Below are 17,351 nucleotides of genomic sequence, written 5' to 3'. Positions count from 1 at the left end.
ATAGTGATGCTTCTTTGCCACATTTCATTGCATATATCAGGTTATTATATAGTGAAACATGAGTAAGCATTTCAGTGTTTTTTAGCATTTTAGTTCTAATACATATCAAAATTATTAAGAGTCAATGACTCTTCTAAAACTCAGTAGTGGTGAAGTAGGGTACCCTGATGGTTAAGAAGCGCTTTTGCTGGTTCTATTCTCACACATATGCTGTCATCCTATATTTAGTGCTGATAATGTTCAGGCACTTTTTATGGCTGCTCCAAGCTTTCCCCTTTTATACATGTGGTTAGATTCCATTTATGAGTGGATCCTTCCTGAAAGATAGAAAGAATCTGATGAGTTCTCCGGTTCATAAAGTGTAAATGATGCAGGTGATGAAAGTGATGTAAGGCACATTGTCTCTGTGATAGGTTCATTTCAATTCAGTTTTATTTGCATAGTTTTTTACAAAACATATGGCTCCAAAGCAGCTTTACAGAAAACAGAAAGGTGATATTCTGGCAGTGCAGTGTGTGAATAAGGCTTCATGTTCGGTAGAGAAATATTAAAATGCAAGAATTCAGTGTGCTAAAATACCTATTTGTACTACCCAGGACAGCAATGTCAAATGTATGAGATTGCAAATTTGTTAATTTTCTTAATAATTTTCTCATTGCCGCTAAAACTGTTTAGAACCATGTTTTATTGTTATAACATTGGCTGCCCTGTCCAAGACTGACCCTCTGGATCTTAGTGCTTAAATCATTATCATAAAAACAAATTTAGCACAGTTAGGGAGCCCACAATTGGATTTAAAAAGCAAATTGTAGGTGATTAACGAAAGACGAAAAAGTGCAAATCTATTACTGCCGCAACATTCAGACCCTTATGTCAATGTGAAGCTATGTGTGCAATTGCCCGGTCTCTCTCACATTCTCTTACTTAACTATATTTAGCCAATGAAACATCTGCGAGAAAGATATTAGTCTCTTGATATTCCTATCAGCAAAGTGCTGTGCAGACCAAACGCACCCCCCATACCCCTCACTCCCCCTTCTTACCCCAACTCACCCTCCCCTCCATGAATATCTGTCATCCATGTCCCGAATGGATTTTGCACTCCCTGGGTTCTTGGTCTACCCACAGGTCAAAGGTACCCTGGAACTGGTAAACTTAAGCCACCAGCCTTTGCCTATTTTCACTGTACCTTTAAGACCACTTTCCTCAAGGAGTCAAGAGCCTTGGTAAGTTTATTATGAGATTTTTTTCTGTCACTTTACTAACAGCACACACTGTTCAACTAACAGCTGCATGCTGGAGAGAAAATGACCAGCAATAATTTCTGTTGCTGGCATGGTAACCACAAAACTAGTTTGCAAGCAATGACAGCACATGCAAAATGTTTGCACTGATTGGAATAATCAAATTTATATGTACAGTTTTCCCCATGTCTTTTGCTGCCAGAAAGTGGGAAAGTGTTGAACACTCCCCCCTTTAGCCTGGCTGATGATTTTATATGGAGTGCAAAGCCTGTACTGTCCAGCTGGGGGAACTTAAGTCTGGTGAAGCCCAGCTCGTGATTATTTTACATGGTGGGTCACTGTGCCCCCTCATCCCAACACTACATCCATCCATGGTGTCATTTCAGTTTGAGTGAGATTTTCGATTTCTCAGCAGAGTTAAGTCACTGTATACGTGTTTATATGTGTGTATGTTTGTGAACGAACCTAAGTATCTGACAATAAAACCAATGCCATGACTCGTCGCTAAAAGGTCTTGCTTCAAAACAGTGTTTATAAATAGCCATACTGTATTGAGTTACAGTCAAGTCGATGCAGTGTTTGCCATTCACAGAGTCCTGAAGAAACTGCACATGACGTATACTCTGTGCTCAGTGAAGCTGATGGGACATTATGAAAATTCTACAAGATAAGCTCATATTACTGCTTGCCAAGAACTGTTTAATTACCTCCATGTCCAGACTTTGAAAGTAAAATGTTTTGATAATTATTATCAAGTAGCGTGACCAGATTCCTGCTTGTGGAAAACAGGACAGCCCCCTCTCAGCAAAACTGAAATTGACATATCCTTACCTAGGCACAGATCAATGCGAAGTAGAGGGTGCATCATAACCTGTAACTGCTGTCACCTTGTACTTTTCGCTGGCAGCAATTTTTCTCAGTGTGCGCTTGACTTTCAAGAGTTTATTGTAAAATGAAGAGCAGTCCAGTCCAAAATTAAGATGTACGAAAAGCATTGCCTTCATGACTGTTACACTGAGTCAAGATTTATCCGGTGTCCATGCTCCGTTCCTTTTTATTTTTTTTATAAAAAATAAAAAAAATTCTCCCAATTTGGAATGCCCAATTCCCAATGTGCTTTTAAGTCCTCGTGGTCACGTAGTGATTTGCCTCAGTCCGGGTGGCGGAGGACGAATCCCAGTTGCCTCCGCGTCTGAGATCATCAACCCACGCATCTTATCACATGGCTTGTTGAGCGCGCTGCCACAGAAACATAGCGCGTGTGGAGGCTTCACGCCACCCACCACGGCATCCACACTCAACTCACCACGCACCCCACCGAGAACGAACCACATTATGGCGATCACGAGGAGGTTACCCCATGTGACTCTACCCTCCCTAGCAACCGGGCCAATTTGGTTGCTTAGGAGACCTGGCTGGAGTCACTCCGCACACCCTGGGATTCGAACTAGCGAACTCCAGGGGTGGTAGCCAGCATCTTTACCATTGAGCTACCCAGGCCCCCCATGCTGCATTCCTTAATGAGAACACGCAGATGTCCAAGGCAGGCATAAAACACACGACAAACTCCACAACCTTGGCTAAGACTCCGAAGATGATGGTCTTGCTTTCCAGCTCACAAAAAAGGTCTGTTCATCTCTCAGACACGGCCGTCTTATTCATGCTCCACTCAGTGATGCAACGAGTGACAATGTTTTTCGTGCAAGCCCACTCATCAAAGAGCGAGGTTTTGTCAGTCAAACTGAGAGCGGGGATTCTGGAGTAGAAGTGTTCAAAGCTGCTCTGAATGTCTTTTCACTCTGGGATGTCTCTCAGTCTCTCAAGTTTTTCTGTGTTCTCCAATGAGCGGCTCCAATTTTGGAGGTAATCCACTGATGCTGAATAAAAGTTTCTGACTGCACAAAAGAAATCATTTGTTCACATGTCACCAGCTTCAACCAGGGCATCCAACTGCTTTTTAATGTAAGAGGGTATGAATGATTCCTCCAGCCTGGCCTGCAAGACTTCTCTCAGGTCATGAATGTGAAAAGCTATGGCCGTGCACAACAGAATGATAAGCAAAAAGTCCTTCACCTTGTCAGATTCGCAACTTTGCTTCACAAAGAAATCGCTAACACTTGATGTGGCACACTTACTTTTAGCAGCATCTACATGCTTTTGTGTATGAACATGCTGCATGATGTCGGTGCGGCCTCCATGGGAGATGGAAGAGCGAGCTCCACAAATCTCACACCTCACTTTACTAGGCTCTGTCTGTGACTCCTTTTTTAGATATTTAAACTCTTGAAGATCCTCATTAAATGTACATGCACGCTTGCTTGACATTTTTCCAGCCGCAAGTTCATCTGTGTGCTCTTTCAAACTGACTCTTCAATCAGTTCACTAACTGGATGTCTACTGGGGATTGTGATTGGATAGTTTATTCCAGTCATGTACTTCAAATAACATGGTGTGATTTTATTGGTTTTACAAGCCATATCCTTGGCTACCTTTGATTAGAATACTCACGTGACTGAGAAAGCTGCATAGGCAAGAGAGAAATTTTAGGAGAGGGGAAATATGGGACAAAAAACTATTTTTTTCAGAATAAGTCAGGACACTAGAAAAAGTGCATGAATACGGGACTGTTCTGGAAAAAACGGGACTTCTGGCCACCCTATTCCATGTTGATGTAAATAAATTAAAGTGTTGAAATGTTTTAGTGTTCTGTTTAATAAGAATTATTATCCTTAAATAATGCAATTCAAATTATGACGTGAATAGAAGTGAATAGAAAAGGCAGAATATCAAAAGCACAACTCAAATGCAATTGCCATCATTGTTCAGAAGAAGGATTTAAGAGAAGTTATTACCGTAGAACAAGGAAAAGCAAAACATTTAATAAAAATTGTATTAAATTAAAGCTGAAGTATGTAACTTTTTCTGTATTAAAATATTTTCTCCTATCCCACCTTAATATGCAGAGACAACAAGTAAGCCATTCATAGGTTAATTTTCTCGAAAACTGTAAACACTGTTTATGTTACGCTATGAAAAATGCTGTTTGTTTTAAGCAACCAGTTTAGACCCGCCCCAAACAACGTTATTCAACCAATGGCGTGATTTAGGGGTGGGACTATCTCTTTGTTTGACTAATGGCAGACGGGGGGCGTTTGCATAAAACTGTTTTGATTTTTGCAATTCCATTTTGTTGTGCTAGTGGCGCTGAAATATTTCATCTTTAAAAAACTAAAATTTTATAACAAATTCAAATCTGGCTAAATCTGGAAAAATTGGGCTGAAATTATGATCTTCATTCCCCCTATTTTAAATATATAGCTTTACTATCCTTGAACTTTGAAAGGCAGTAGGTCTACATGTACTTCAAGACAAAAAACAAACAATTTACATAGGCTTAGATAATGGCTAGTTCGCCCAAAAATGAAAATTCTGTCATCATTTACTCACTCTCATTTGTTCCAAATCGGTATGCCTATCTTTCTTCCATTGGAATGCGAAAGGAGATTTTAGGCAGAATGTTAGCCACAGTCACCGTTCATTTACTTTGCATCTTTTTTTCCATACACAAAAAGTGAATGGTGTTTCAGGCTAACATTCTGCCTAACATCTCCTGTTGTGTTCCATGGCAGAAAGATAGCCACAGGTGTTTGGAACAACATGAGGATGAATAAATTATGACAGAATATTCATTTTGGTGTAACTTTCCCCCTTAAAAATTAAAAAATATCAATTATAAGTTATTTCTGTTCTGTTGAGAGCCACTGTTTGCTTGTTTGTAAGTCTGATAAATAAGTTTGTAAGGATGTCACAATAATTGTGTCTGGATGTTGTGTCTTAAAATACCACTCCAAGCACTGTTGGGGCAGAAATGACAGACTTCAGCTTTAAAACTTTTGCAGAAATTAAAGGATGGGGATGTATGCTAAATTTTCTTGAATCAACACTTTCCTTGATCAAATCAGTGTAATGCAATGTCGATTTTTACATGTGTGTCAGCTTGTTTAAAGGAAAATTCTCGGTTCAATACAAGTTAAGCTTAATCGACTGAATTTGTGGCATAGTATTGATTACCACAAAATTCAATTTTGACTCGTCCCTACTTTTCTTTAAAAAAAAAAGCAAAAATCTGTGTTACAGTGAGACACTTACATTCAAAGTGAATGGGGCCAATCCGTAAACATTAAAATACTCACTGTTTCAAAAGTATACATAAACAAAAACACATAAACAATATGTGTGGTAACATGATTTAGTGTGATAAAATCACTTACTAACCTGTTCTGTGTAAAGTTATAGTAAATTTTACAACTTTGTTGTAATGACAATGTAATGTCAACAAACCCTAAAACAACTGTAAAAATTAAGATTTAAACAACTTTACAGCTAAATAATACATGAGTTTTAACTGAAGAATTAATGTAATTGCTGTTATAAAATTATAAGCTTCACATTTCTGTCTTTACACCCTCCAAAAATTGGCCCCATTCACTTTTAAGTTTCTCACTGTAACCTTTACTTCTGCTTTCTTTAAAGAAAATGATGGACGAGTTGAAATTATTTTTTGTGGTAATCAACACTGTGCCACAAATGCTATCGATTGAGCTTAACTTGTATTGAACCAGGAATATTCCTTTAAAGGGGTATTTATATATTATATATATAAATAATTTTATTATCTTTCCTGAGGTCCACTTATAATGTTAGTAAATTTTTTTTTTTTTTTTTTTTGTTGCACCAAACAGTCATAATTTAGTCATATATAATAATTTTCCACCCTGTCTCTGCCCTCTGTCTGAAATGCTCAGTTTTAAGCTGTCTGGCCCTTTAAGACTTCATTGTAAACACCCAGTGCTATGAATGGCTAACATCATGAAGCCCTTCCAATACAGCAGTTTTTTAAACGTTTGTTCATTTCCGAAGTAAATGAACAAACTCCACATAACATTATAAAACTACATTTCTGGGTTAATACATAATGTACACCCAACACATATTCATCTGAATGTATCAAACTGTTCGCTCAAGCAGCACCATAAACTATAAAACAGTCATGACATATGACATATTCATGAATGAAACTGGTTACTTATGGTTTTTCATCCAGTAGTCTAATTTTAACTGCCCCATCTTTCAATAACAGTCCTTTGCAATGCTTGAATCATATCGTGAATGTTTCACAAGCAATTCATAATGAAATCTTCTGAATACACAAATGTAATTCAATCCACGGTGATGTTGGGTGATTCAACCGGCTTCAACAGGCCAAAGCAGAATGCTGGTCTTCACATCTCACATCTTCCGTATTTGTTTACACACAGGACTTCATGTGTTTCTCCCAGTCGGTGGCAGCAGCAGAATGAGATGCGTTTTTAAAAGTTGTGTTGTACCGCTCTTAAAACGTGGCACACATCACCGGAAACACATCAAAACAATCAAAGATGTCCTGTAGTGCATGTTTACATAAGACCAACAAACAAAAATAGCACAGATGGGTGCAAAAACGGTTCAGTACTCCTTCAAAACAGCACAACATCAAGACAGCTCAGCTGAATTAAACAAAATTAGGGAAGCCTTTTTTTGGCGTCTTTTAAAAGCGGCGCGAGATGTATGATAACGGTCAAAGCCGTGCACGTTTATGTAGAAAAACATTTAAATCCAGATAGGCACATGAAGGTGTCCTGTGTAAGACCACTTTGGATGAATTTTGCATGACAGGCCCAATCTCTCTCCTCTTCACCTGTGTGACTGACTGAACACCAGTGGGCGGAGCCAAGGGTGCAATGACATCACAAGTTCCACAAATTCCAAACAAGCCTCCTTTTGCAGCTTGGTTTAAATAAATGCTCTTTTTCTATTAAGGAGGAAGTTTTCAGTTCTGAAACTTACAGTATGTTTTTACAGTACAATAACCTCATATCAAAAGATCAAGGAAAATTTGATTCCTCATGTCATGACCCCTTTAATGCATATGTGTAATACGTACACATTTACTTTAAGTATAGATTGTTGTCTGGCCTTTTATTTTAGTTTTTACACAAACCATAATCAGAGTGTCATTTATCTGCACTGAAAGACATGATTTCAGCAAACATGAAAGGCCTCTTCAACTCTTCTCTGAATCTTGCTTTGAAAGTTATAGAATCATCTGTTATGTGAATTTGCTATTCAGTAGATATACATTTTTGTTATAGTTTAGACATAGTTTTATAGTTATAGATATCTAATCAAACCCTCTACTCTGATATTGTTTTTCTCAGTCTGAAACCATGCCTCTCTCAGGAACTCCAGCCCCACCCAACAAGAGGAAAAAGCCTACCAAGATAATCACTGACCTGTCACACATAACCCAGGATGGTAAGCCTTTGTCCTCAACATTGATGCATATTGACTGACGAATGTAATCATACTGTACAACCAAGCAAGGACGCCATGCATTATACATATTAATGCAAGATTTTCTCGAAGGTGGAAGCTTTGCTAAGAATAACATTTCCTGACCATGATATTGAGCTCTGAGACTAACAGATTCTGCCCTTTCTTTTATCTTTTATCATACATACACCGGTAATAACAGTTTTTCTTTATATACAGTATCTTTTATGGTGCAGTATATATAATTGATGTGTTTTTGTTTTTTAGCCTTGTTGAGTCTGACAGGTGAAAAGGTGTTTTTGAAAGTTGTCATTAAAGAGATTAGAGGCTTTGACGATAACAAAAACACAGACAGTATCTAACCTGGTCCAGCAACTGTGTTGGCAGCCATTCTAGGGTGATGACAGAATGATCAGTTCATACAGAGAGACAGACAGAAAAGTAAAAACGTTATTTATGTCACTTTCAAACTGTTCATTGGGAACTTTATCTAAATTTCAGGGCCTGTCACTAAGGTTTCATGTGTCTGGATTAATCTGTTTTAATAAGTAGGCATATGATATAGCAACAACATTTATCTTGTAGATTTCACAGCCGAAATGCCAGCTGTCTCTCTAATTATTACTGGAGTATCTCTCCCTTCTCCTCACATTATAATCATGAGACTCATACTCCACTGAAAGAATATTACATATGAGTCTCCAGGTGGAAAACTTGACTAATTAACATGTTATTTTCTATACTTTTAAATGAGACCAAGAAACTGTTGTTGTGGAAAGACAGAAAATATAGCTTGTGAGGAGATTGCTGTTGATGCTTTTGTCTGAGAGATTCCTGTGATCTTGACATTTATGTCTGTATTTTCACTAACTATCCTTGGGCAAAATTATTTTTTGTGACCACACAGTCATATTCTATGTTAAGCAGTCAGTGACATTATAGCTAATGCAGAGATAACTGATAAGTTTCAATTGAAATTTGTAGTTTACTTGATCACTGTCATCAGCATTTTCAGGGAACTGTGGATTATTTTCCAGCACAAACAGTGGGTGGCAGGATGACTAATAGCTATCCGGTTACTGTTATGATTACAGTGTAGAAAAATACCTAGATACATTTGTAAAATATGAATGATACACTGAACACGGATGACCTCTGTTCTAGAGAACCCAGGAGATATTTCACTTTCTAAGTATAGTCTTTTCATATTAATAATAGGATGCACAATTATAATTCAACTAATGCATTGTCAGCACTATGATGCTAAAAAACCTCTCAGTTCTCTTTCTGTTGTCTCCCAGAATACTAAATCTATGCACTAGCTTTTCTGGAATTTTGTATTGATATACTTCAAATGTGATTGAATTGCTTTTGTTCATATTGTTCCTCATTTGTAAGCCCTTGGATAAAGGTATCTGCAAAATAAATAAATGTAGATATAAAAATGCAATAATGCCGATTGCACTTTGCATTAACATGAATAAATTAAATTTACTAGCTTGCCAATTTACATGCTTTCAACTTAGAAAAGGACATACTCATATTAATGTTATTATTACTGTTAAATTGATCACACTGTTTTGTAAAGATCTTGACCAGTAATTTCACCAAATTAGTTATTAATTAATATCTTAATATATACTTATGCATGGCACAACAGCACGATTGTGGGTGTGATATTGCTTTTATACAACAGTTCAACATAAAATAACAATAAATAAAAAACATTTCAGTCAAAAATTGACCAGTTAGTTCAAGCATTTCTTCTCTGCCAGCAAAAATATTTTTTTTAAAAAGCCAAAGGATCAAGACAACTCCACTCTCTGCACTACACACTCAATACTCTGTTTTGAACTAGTTGTGTTTCATTCATAAATGAATCAGGGTTTTTGAATGTATCTTTTCAGTGAACAATCGTTCTCATTCACTTCCTTTGTTTCTGTGGTAAATTACTCTGTGTTTTTAATTAATCAGTTGAGTCAATGATTGAATGACTCACTTATAACATAAAAGATGCTCATTTGTCGCCACCTACTGGAGTAAATATGCAATCTCCAGAAATGGATACTGAGCGAATCAGTGAATGAAATCAAAATGAACGATGAATCTTTGGAAAGCCATGGACCCAGAGAAGTGGAGTGATACATATAGTGAAGCATCACCGTGCTGTTGGACTGTATATCAGCACTCTTGGAGCGCCATTCGTTCAATCAGATTTGAGGACTGGAACTAACTGTTGTATAATACTTACTAATAATAACTCATTATTTCTAGAGTATGATTCAGAGCCTGAGGCTTCAGAGTTTGATTTGGGGAAAAAGATAAGGACACCAAAGGATACCATGCTGGAGGAACTGTCCCTGATGAAGAACAAAGGCTCCAAGATGTTCAAGATGAGACAGATTCGTGTGGAGAGGTTTATCTATGAGAACAACCCCGACCTCTTCAGTAGTGAGTCTATGGTAAGGAATGTTAAAATTCAATATACTGTAGTTATCAATAAAATTCAGTGTATCTGTTCTCAGATGGTAGATTTTATGCATCAAACTGTTCTTATGTTCTAATTCTAAAATCTATCTAAATGTATTCTCTGTAAATATTCTTCATTCTGTAATCATTCTGATCCCATTATTTTCATTTCAATTTTCCATTCCAAATACAATCTGAGTCTTGATTTTGAAATGCCACTGAATTTGTTCTTCCACTAATTATATTGTTACTGATCTCTGCGTAAGGATAACCTCCAGAAATTTGTGCCCAGTCTGGGGGGCCAGATGATGGATGTTGGTGGCTGCCTGATTGGTGGACAGATGGCTGGCCATGCTGGTGGGTCTGGCCAAGCACCAGTGCCTCCTCCTAAACCAGGAAGCTATGGCAAGGGAGCAGGGGGTGGGCTGGCAGCAGATGGGCTCACTGGAGGTGCTGCAGGGGCAGCAGGAGCCGGAGCAGGAGCCGGGGGGAAGGATGGTGTGTCAGGAGATGCCTCATGGAGTGAGTAGGAACCCAGAATAGCTGCTTTTCCACTATCGGGCAAGTTCGAGCCAGGGTTATCAACTAGTCAGCCAATAGCCTTGGGCCACAAGACCAAAATCGAACTGCATTCCCACCATTGGGCCAATAGCCCCGCAGTGTTGCCCTAAAACCTGCCCTTAATACGCCGCCCTGGTGCCAACGTCACACACTTGCCCATTTCGCAAGCAAGAGGGAAACTCAAGCTGAGGTATCAGACTCTGGGGACTAGCTAGCCCTTGAATTGAGCACAGATTTGTACTGTGCCCACAATTTTTTCTGGAACTTGTACCGCTGTGCACTGGATACACAATTTGGCAAGTTCAGCTACAGTATATTTAATGATGTTGCACATTTTCATCAGCTCAAATATTTAGAAAAGCCCTGATTTCATCTACTGACCAGTACTGACGATTCTACATTCTCCGTTGATCTGTTGAGATAGCTAGATATGAATAATTTGGAAAGGAGGATCTTGGTGCTTAAACATCTGACCTGACTTTGCCTTTGACATTGACCCCGCCTCAATCACCAGTTGGCCTTCTTTGGCCCAAGGGTAATCGGCGGGCCAGGGTGCTTGTCAGTTGGCCCCAAGGAGGCACAATGAATCCCCGGAAGTGATGGTAGGAACGCAACTGGTCCTGGCACGAACTAGCATGCCCTCATTTGGCCCAATAGTGGAAAAGCGGCTAATGAGATCTTCAAACACTAGCCAGTTCACCCACATTAAACTGCCATTGAGACTCATGATGAAAACAATTAACAAATGTTAAAGTGTTAACAAATTACATAATCTCTACATAGCAGGTTTTTATGTAGATGTACATGATCATTTGTTCAATAGTGCACATGACTGATCCCTTTCAATCAGTTTATATTTCTTTTTCTCAATAGGCGAGGAAAATGCTAAGGCTGCTTTGGAAAAGGCTAAAAAAGGATCTGAACATGTGAAGACATATACTTCACCTTGGGAACGGGCTATGAAGGGAAATGAAGAGCTTCTAGCCACAATGAAGCCTCAAATGCCAGGACCCTCTGCTTCTAAGGAGCTAAGCAAATTTAAGAGCTTCAACAGGTGCCTCACTGCACTTGCATCTGGCTATAATTGTACTTTTTTCAATCCTGTTACATTTTGTCTTCATTATGTGTCTTTTAAACTGTATAGGAGTGCTATACCCTATGGGGGCTTTGAGAAGGCTGCTCAGCTGATGACCTTTCAGCTGCCAGACATCGAAGTGACTGAGGAGCCAGAACCAGCAGTGGTGTACCAGCATGATATAAGCTCACGGCCCTCATTTAATCGCACACCCATTGGCTGGGGAGGAAGCATTGAACCAGGCAGTATTCACATGGAGTTGGATACTATACCATTTGATGGGGAGACTGGAGACCTGTGAACCTACAACCCTTCAAACAAACCATACCTAATTTATGCCTGCCCTAATTACCCTGCACTCTAATTAACAGACAGACAGACAGACAGGCAGACACACACACACAAAACATACACATAGTCACCTGTGCACCAATGCTTGTGTCCTGTAGCATATTCAAAATGTTGTCCCAAAGAAATTGTAACAATCTGTAGAATCATTAGGATGACAAATAAAATGTACAAATAAGTAATGTCCAAATGTTGCTCTCTCAATGTACACATTTTAGCTTTAGTCTACATATGCATCTGAATGTGGGCTTTTTACAAATAAATATGTATGTCTTTGCATGAAGCATGAAGCATGAAGCATATACACTTAAATGATCATAAAAGGTTTCAGTTGGATACTGAATGAGACTGAAATTTTGCTTTGCTTCTTATTTTGTCAGCATGTTGCACTTTAGAGATGGAAAAATGAGCAATACTTGTGCCTTTGGGCAACAAAATCCAGTAAGAAGGGAAGGACTGCTTGACACAAAATGCCTTTTTCTGTCACAAAATAAAATAAAAATTAAAAACAATAAGATAAACAGGTAACACTTTATAGTAAGGTTCCATTTGTTAACATTAGTCAACAAAATTGACGGACTAGCAATAAACAATACTAATACAGCATTAACTAATCTTGGTAAATGTTAGTTTCAACATATACTAATACATAAAAAAAAAATTACAAGTTGTATTAGTTAACATTAGTTAATGCACTATGAATTAACATGAACTAACAATGAACAATTGTATTTTTATTTACTTACACTAACTAAGATTAATAAATGCTGTAAAATTACATATCTTTCATTGTTTGTGCATGATACCTAATACATTAACAAATGTTAATAAATGGAACCTTTATGTACTTTAAAGTGTTACCTAAAAACAGAAAAAAGGTAATTGTGCAATCTACAACCTTCATTTTAAATAACATATGATCTCATATTACAATTCATACAGTGTAATACACAAATCACAATGTCCTTGTTACCACGAACTAGTCTTCTGAAATTTGGCATGATAAAAAGAACTCACTGCTGCGTTTACTCTAGTACATGCCCATTCTTTAATAAACTATTGATAGCTTATATTTTTGTTTTGGTCTTTTGTAACTTTAAAGGGATAGTTCACCCAAAAATGAAATTTCTCTCTTATCATTTACTCACCCTCATGCCATCCCAGGTGTGTATTAATTTCTTTCTTCTGCTGAACACAAACAAAGATTTTTAGAAGAATATCTCAGCTCTATACATCCATACAATGCAAGTGAATGGAGGCCAGAACTTTGAATCTCCAAAAAGCACATAAAGGCAGCATAAAAGTAAGACTCGAGTGGTTAAATCCATGTCTTAATAAGCAACAACATAGGTGTGGGTGAGAAACAGATCAATATTTAAGTCTTTTTTACTATAAATCTCCACTTTCACTTCTACATTTTTCTTTTGTTTTTGGCGATTCACATTCATCGTGCATATCGCCACCTACTGGGCAGAGACTTAATAGTAAAAAAGGACTTAAATATTGATCTGTTTCTCACCCACACCTATCATATCGCTTCTGAAGATATAGATTTAACCACTGGAGTCTTATGGATTACTTTTATGCTGCCTTTATGTGCTTTTTGGACCTTCAAAGTTCTTGCCTCCATTCACTTGCATATTCTTCTAAAAATATTTGTTTGTGTACAGCAGAAGAACGAAAGTCATACACATCTGGGATGGCTTGAGGGTGAGTAAATGATGAGAGTAAATAATTTTTGGGTGAACCAAATACAGTGTTTGTAATTAGATTGGAAAGAAGAAAGTTACTACTGCTCCTACTGCTGACCACAGCCAGCCAAATGGTTGCGATGGTTCATAAGCACTTTTTACCTACAGGTGAAATCCAATTCTATTTAAACAGTCTAGACAGCCTCTGTATTTATTTACAGTTAATACATCCCTAACCATGGCCCAGTCTCACTCCATCGATACCTGAGACGCCAAACATCGCGAGAGTTGGTTGCCTTGGCTGCAGCACACGGTGACGCTGAGGGATGTTTAAGGTTTAGCGGCAGAAAATAACAGATTTTGCCCTAAAGACCAGCCAGGGGAAGGATGCACACGGCAAGGTAAGGAAACAACAATTCACTATCTTATAGAAATTGGCGGCATCAGTTCACCTGACGTTAAATAGGGGGAGAAGAGACGTTTTGCTCTGTGAGTTGTAAAGTTAAGACGTAGCTACTCTTCCTCGGGCATGTGCTGCTAGGATCCTGAAGAAATGCGAGTGACGTTTGTAAACAAACAGGGATGCAGCGCTGCCAGAAAGGATGGCTTTATTCATTTACGCAGCGCTGCGTATTTCAAAGTGGCGCTTTCATGTTTAATATGGTTCTTCACGAGGGTTGTATTATATTACAGGCATATTGTGAAGGAGACTCTACATCTCACATGCTCTAATGTGCTGACCAAGCTGTGCACACTGTTCGTTGTGGCGAATACAACCCAACTGCGTACCTAGAAGTTCGCCACGTTATAGAATAACCACATGGTTGGATCTCGGTCGTGTCGATGTATGAATATATTCTTTCATATAAGGCAAATCACAAATGCAGATTTTCTTATTTTATTTATTGGTGATAAAATGCAACCTACATAAAATAAAAATCGTGGTATTTTTATTTTAGAGGTGATACTTTTCTGGTTCTGTTGCATTGCGTCTTAACTTATCCAGTATGAGACCTATGCTCCTTACCATTTGCAATGACGTAGCGGTTTCTCTTTTCAATACAGTCGATTGTCCTCTAACCGCCAATATCATATGGTGACGTTTTAGCGGCTGTGCAGGTGAGAGAGGCAAAGAGAGATGTGTATAGTAGGTCCTGCAGGGGTGCTGACCCATCCATGCATCCATCCATCCATCAGTATTTTAATATTTTCTAAATAGGCCCTTAAAGGTATAGTTCACCCCAAAATTAAATGTTCTCATTATTTAATTACCCTCATGCCATCCCAGATGTATGACTTTCTTTATTCTGCAGAACACAAACGAAGATTTTTGGAGAAATATTTCAGCTCTGTAGGTCAATACAATGCAAGTGAATGGTGACCAAAACTTTGAAGCTCCAAAAAGCACATAAAGGCAGCATAAATGTAGTCCATAAAACTCCAGTGGTTAAATCCATGTCTTCTGAAGAGATCCAAATGGGTTTGGGTGAGAACTAGGCCTGTCAAGATAATTAAGTTATCAACTTATCGTACGTTACATGGACACGACCTCGATAATTTTTGCTGACCTTGATATTGCCTTTTGTGTTTACATGCGTGTTTGTTAATATAAGAATGAATGTCACCAACATTTTAGCCAGTGTTTTAGTTGTTTTAATAGGTGTTTTTCCTAATAACTGCATAATTCCAGCCAGAAAGTTTGGAAGAGTAAGTCAAAATGGACTTGGTTTCAAAGCCGCATCCCAGAGCTCCAATGTGGGAACATATTGGCTTTAAGCCAAATGAGAGAGGAGAGCCCATTAACGCGAACGAGCCGGTATGTCGACTTTGTTTAAAAACAGTGACAATGAAAAGTGGCACTACAACTAACTAGGGCTGGGCAAAAACATAATTATCGAGATATATATCGAGTATCGTCAATTTGTTGAAAAATATTGAGATGTAATTTCTGAAGCCATATCGCCCAGCCCTACAACTAACCTAAAAGCTCATCTAAAACATAACCATCCCATCCAGTTTTCCGAGCTGGGAACAAAAACAGCAGTTGGAGATGGAGTGGGGCCTTCCCGACTTAAATTATTTTTAACATTCCGATTCCAATGTCTGAATATTGTTAAGAATTGAAAGTTCATTGCTCTTTGAAAGGGTGTACTTGCATTATTATGCTATTATATTATCATTATATCAGTGGCATAAAATGGTCTTAAAATTACAAAAATATCGTTTATCGCAATTATTTCTGGGACAATATATCGTCCAACAAATGTAGTTATCGTGACAGGCCTAGTGAGAACAGACCAAAATGTAACTCCCCTGTCACTATAATGCCGCGTCCACACTAATACGTTTTCATTTAAAAACGCATCTGTTTCTCTACGTTTTTCATACTGAGATGTGAAAACGGAGCTTTACGAAAACGCTCTTCCAAGTGGATAATTTGAAAACGCTGGATTCGCACGTGTGGACAGGGGAAACAGAGATATCTGAAAACTATGACATATTTGTTGTCATGTGATGCAGTCATGTAATCCATTCAACCCAAAAATATCAAGATGGTGGCCCATGTTGTAGCAGCATTTATTTTTACTGTTCATTTTGATAGCGTTGTTAAAGATAAATGTTACTTTGTACAACCTTCAAATTGCATTCCTTCAAAGGCGACGGCAAGTTTACTCGAAATTGCTGTCCGGCGACGGAACACGAGGACAATTGTGTTTCAGACCGTACATGGAACGTAGATTTTTCGCATGCGTAGTAAGGGCATTTTAGTGTGGACAGAGAGTGTTTCGAAAACGAAAATGCCGTTAAAGGTATCCGGATTAATGTGGATGTAGCCTAAATCTTGGCAAGCATGATTTCAAGCTCAATTACACTTCCTAGCATCATCTAGCACTCTGCACATGCATCAAGCACTAGGAAGTGTAATCGAGCTTAAAATAATGATTGTGCCTGACTATAATGGCAAGATGTACAGTGAAAATGAGTTATGGTACTTTGGTCTGTTCTCACCCAAAATTGATTAGATTGCTTATGAAGACGTGGATTAAACCACTGGAGTCGTGTGGATTACTTTTATGCTGCCTTTATGTATTTTTTGGAGTTTGGAGCTTCAAAGTTTTGGTCACCATTCATTTACATTGAATAGACCTACAGAGCTGAGATATTCTTCTAAAAATCTTCGTTTGTGTTCAGCAGAAGACAGAAGGTCATACACATCTGGGATGGCGTGAGGGTGAGTAAGCGATGAGAGAATTAGCATTTTTGAGTGAACTATCCCTTAAATGGTTCATTACTTTTTGTTTTGTTGTTTTAATGTCTGTGGTCACATCTATTTATAGATTATTTATTCCTGTCACCTGCTGTTCAAGGGAAATTACAAGATTATAAAATAATAATAGCAGTCATAAACCTGGAGTGAAAATGTCTGAATGCATGTGAACATTGCAAGGAAACTCTTTGAAGTAACTCTGCATTTCAAAAGTATTATTTTTAAATTGTATTAATTTTTTCTTTCCAAATAGAACAACATTCACATTTTTAAAACGATTTGGGTTTAATAAGTTGGATCATTGCCATGCACAAACATGTTTC

General features: G+C 38.0%; 2 protein-coding genes across 2 annotated transcripts in view; both read left to right on the top strand.

The window, feature by feature from the left end:
* Positions 1-1,090: 1,090 nt before the first annotated feature.
* On the top strand, positions 1,091-13,133 carry LOC127412500 (myozenin-1-like). The gene is made up of 6 exons (XM_051648953.1): positions 1,091-1,226; positions 7,502-7,598; positions 9,891-10,078; positions 10,352-10,607; positions 11,520-11,700; positions 11,791-13,133. Exons 2-6 carry the CDS (start codon positions 7,511-7,513, stop codon positions 12,020-12,022), a joined length of 945 nt encoding a protein of 314 aa, XP_051504913.1. The 5' UTR covers positions 1,091-1,226; positions 7,502-7,510; the 3' UTR covers positions 12,023-13,133.
* A 934-nt stretch (positions 13,134-14,067) lies between these two features.
* The window catches only part of LOC127412489 (inactive ubiquitin carboxyl-terminal hydrolase 54-like), an 80,173-nt gene continuing 76,889 nt past the window's right edge, over positions 14,068-17,351 (top strand). The window contains exon 1 of the mRNA XM_051648892.1: positions 14,068-14,161. The gene's annotated coding sequence lies outside the window, so the exon portion shown is untranslated. The remainder of the gene's footprint in view (positions 14,162-17,351) is intronic.

This window comes from Myxocyprinus asiaticus, chromosome 21 (assembly GCF_019703515.2).
Source record: "Myxocyprinus asiaticus isolate MX2 ecotype Aquarium Trade chromosome 21, UBuf_Myxa_2, whole genome shotgun sequence".
In the NCBI taxonomy this organism is placed as follows: domain Eukaryota; kingdom Metazoa; phylum Chordata; class Actinopteri; order Cypriniformes; family Catostomidae; genus Myxocyprinus; species Myxocyprinus asiaticus.
This window is presented reverse-complemented; position numbering and strand designations above follow the sequence as displayed.

Coding starts and splice junctions, on each gene's coding strand:
- LOC127412500 (XM_051648953.1), top strand. CDS start 7,511: ATGCCTCTCTCAGGAACTCCAGCCCCACCCAACAAGAGGAAAAAGCCT. Junction 7,599..9,890: donor GTCACACATAACCCAGGATG/GTAAGCCTTTGT, acceptor CATTATTTCTAG/AGTATGATTCAGAGCCTGAG. Junction 10,079..10,351: donor TCTTCAGTAGTGAGTCTATG/GTAAGGAATGTT, acceptor TCTCTGCGTAAG/GATAACCTCCAGAAATTTGT.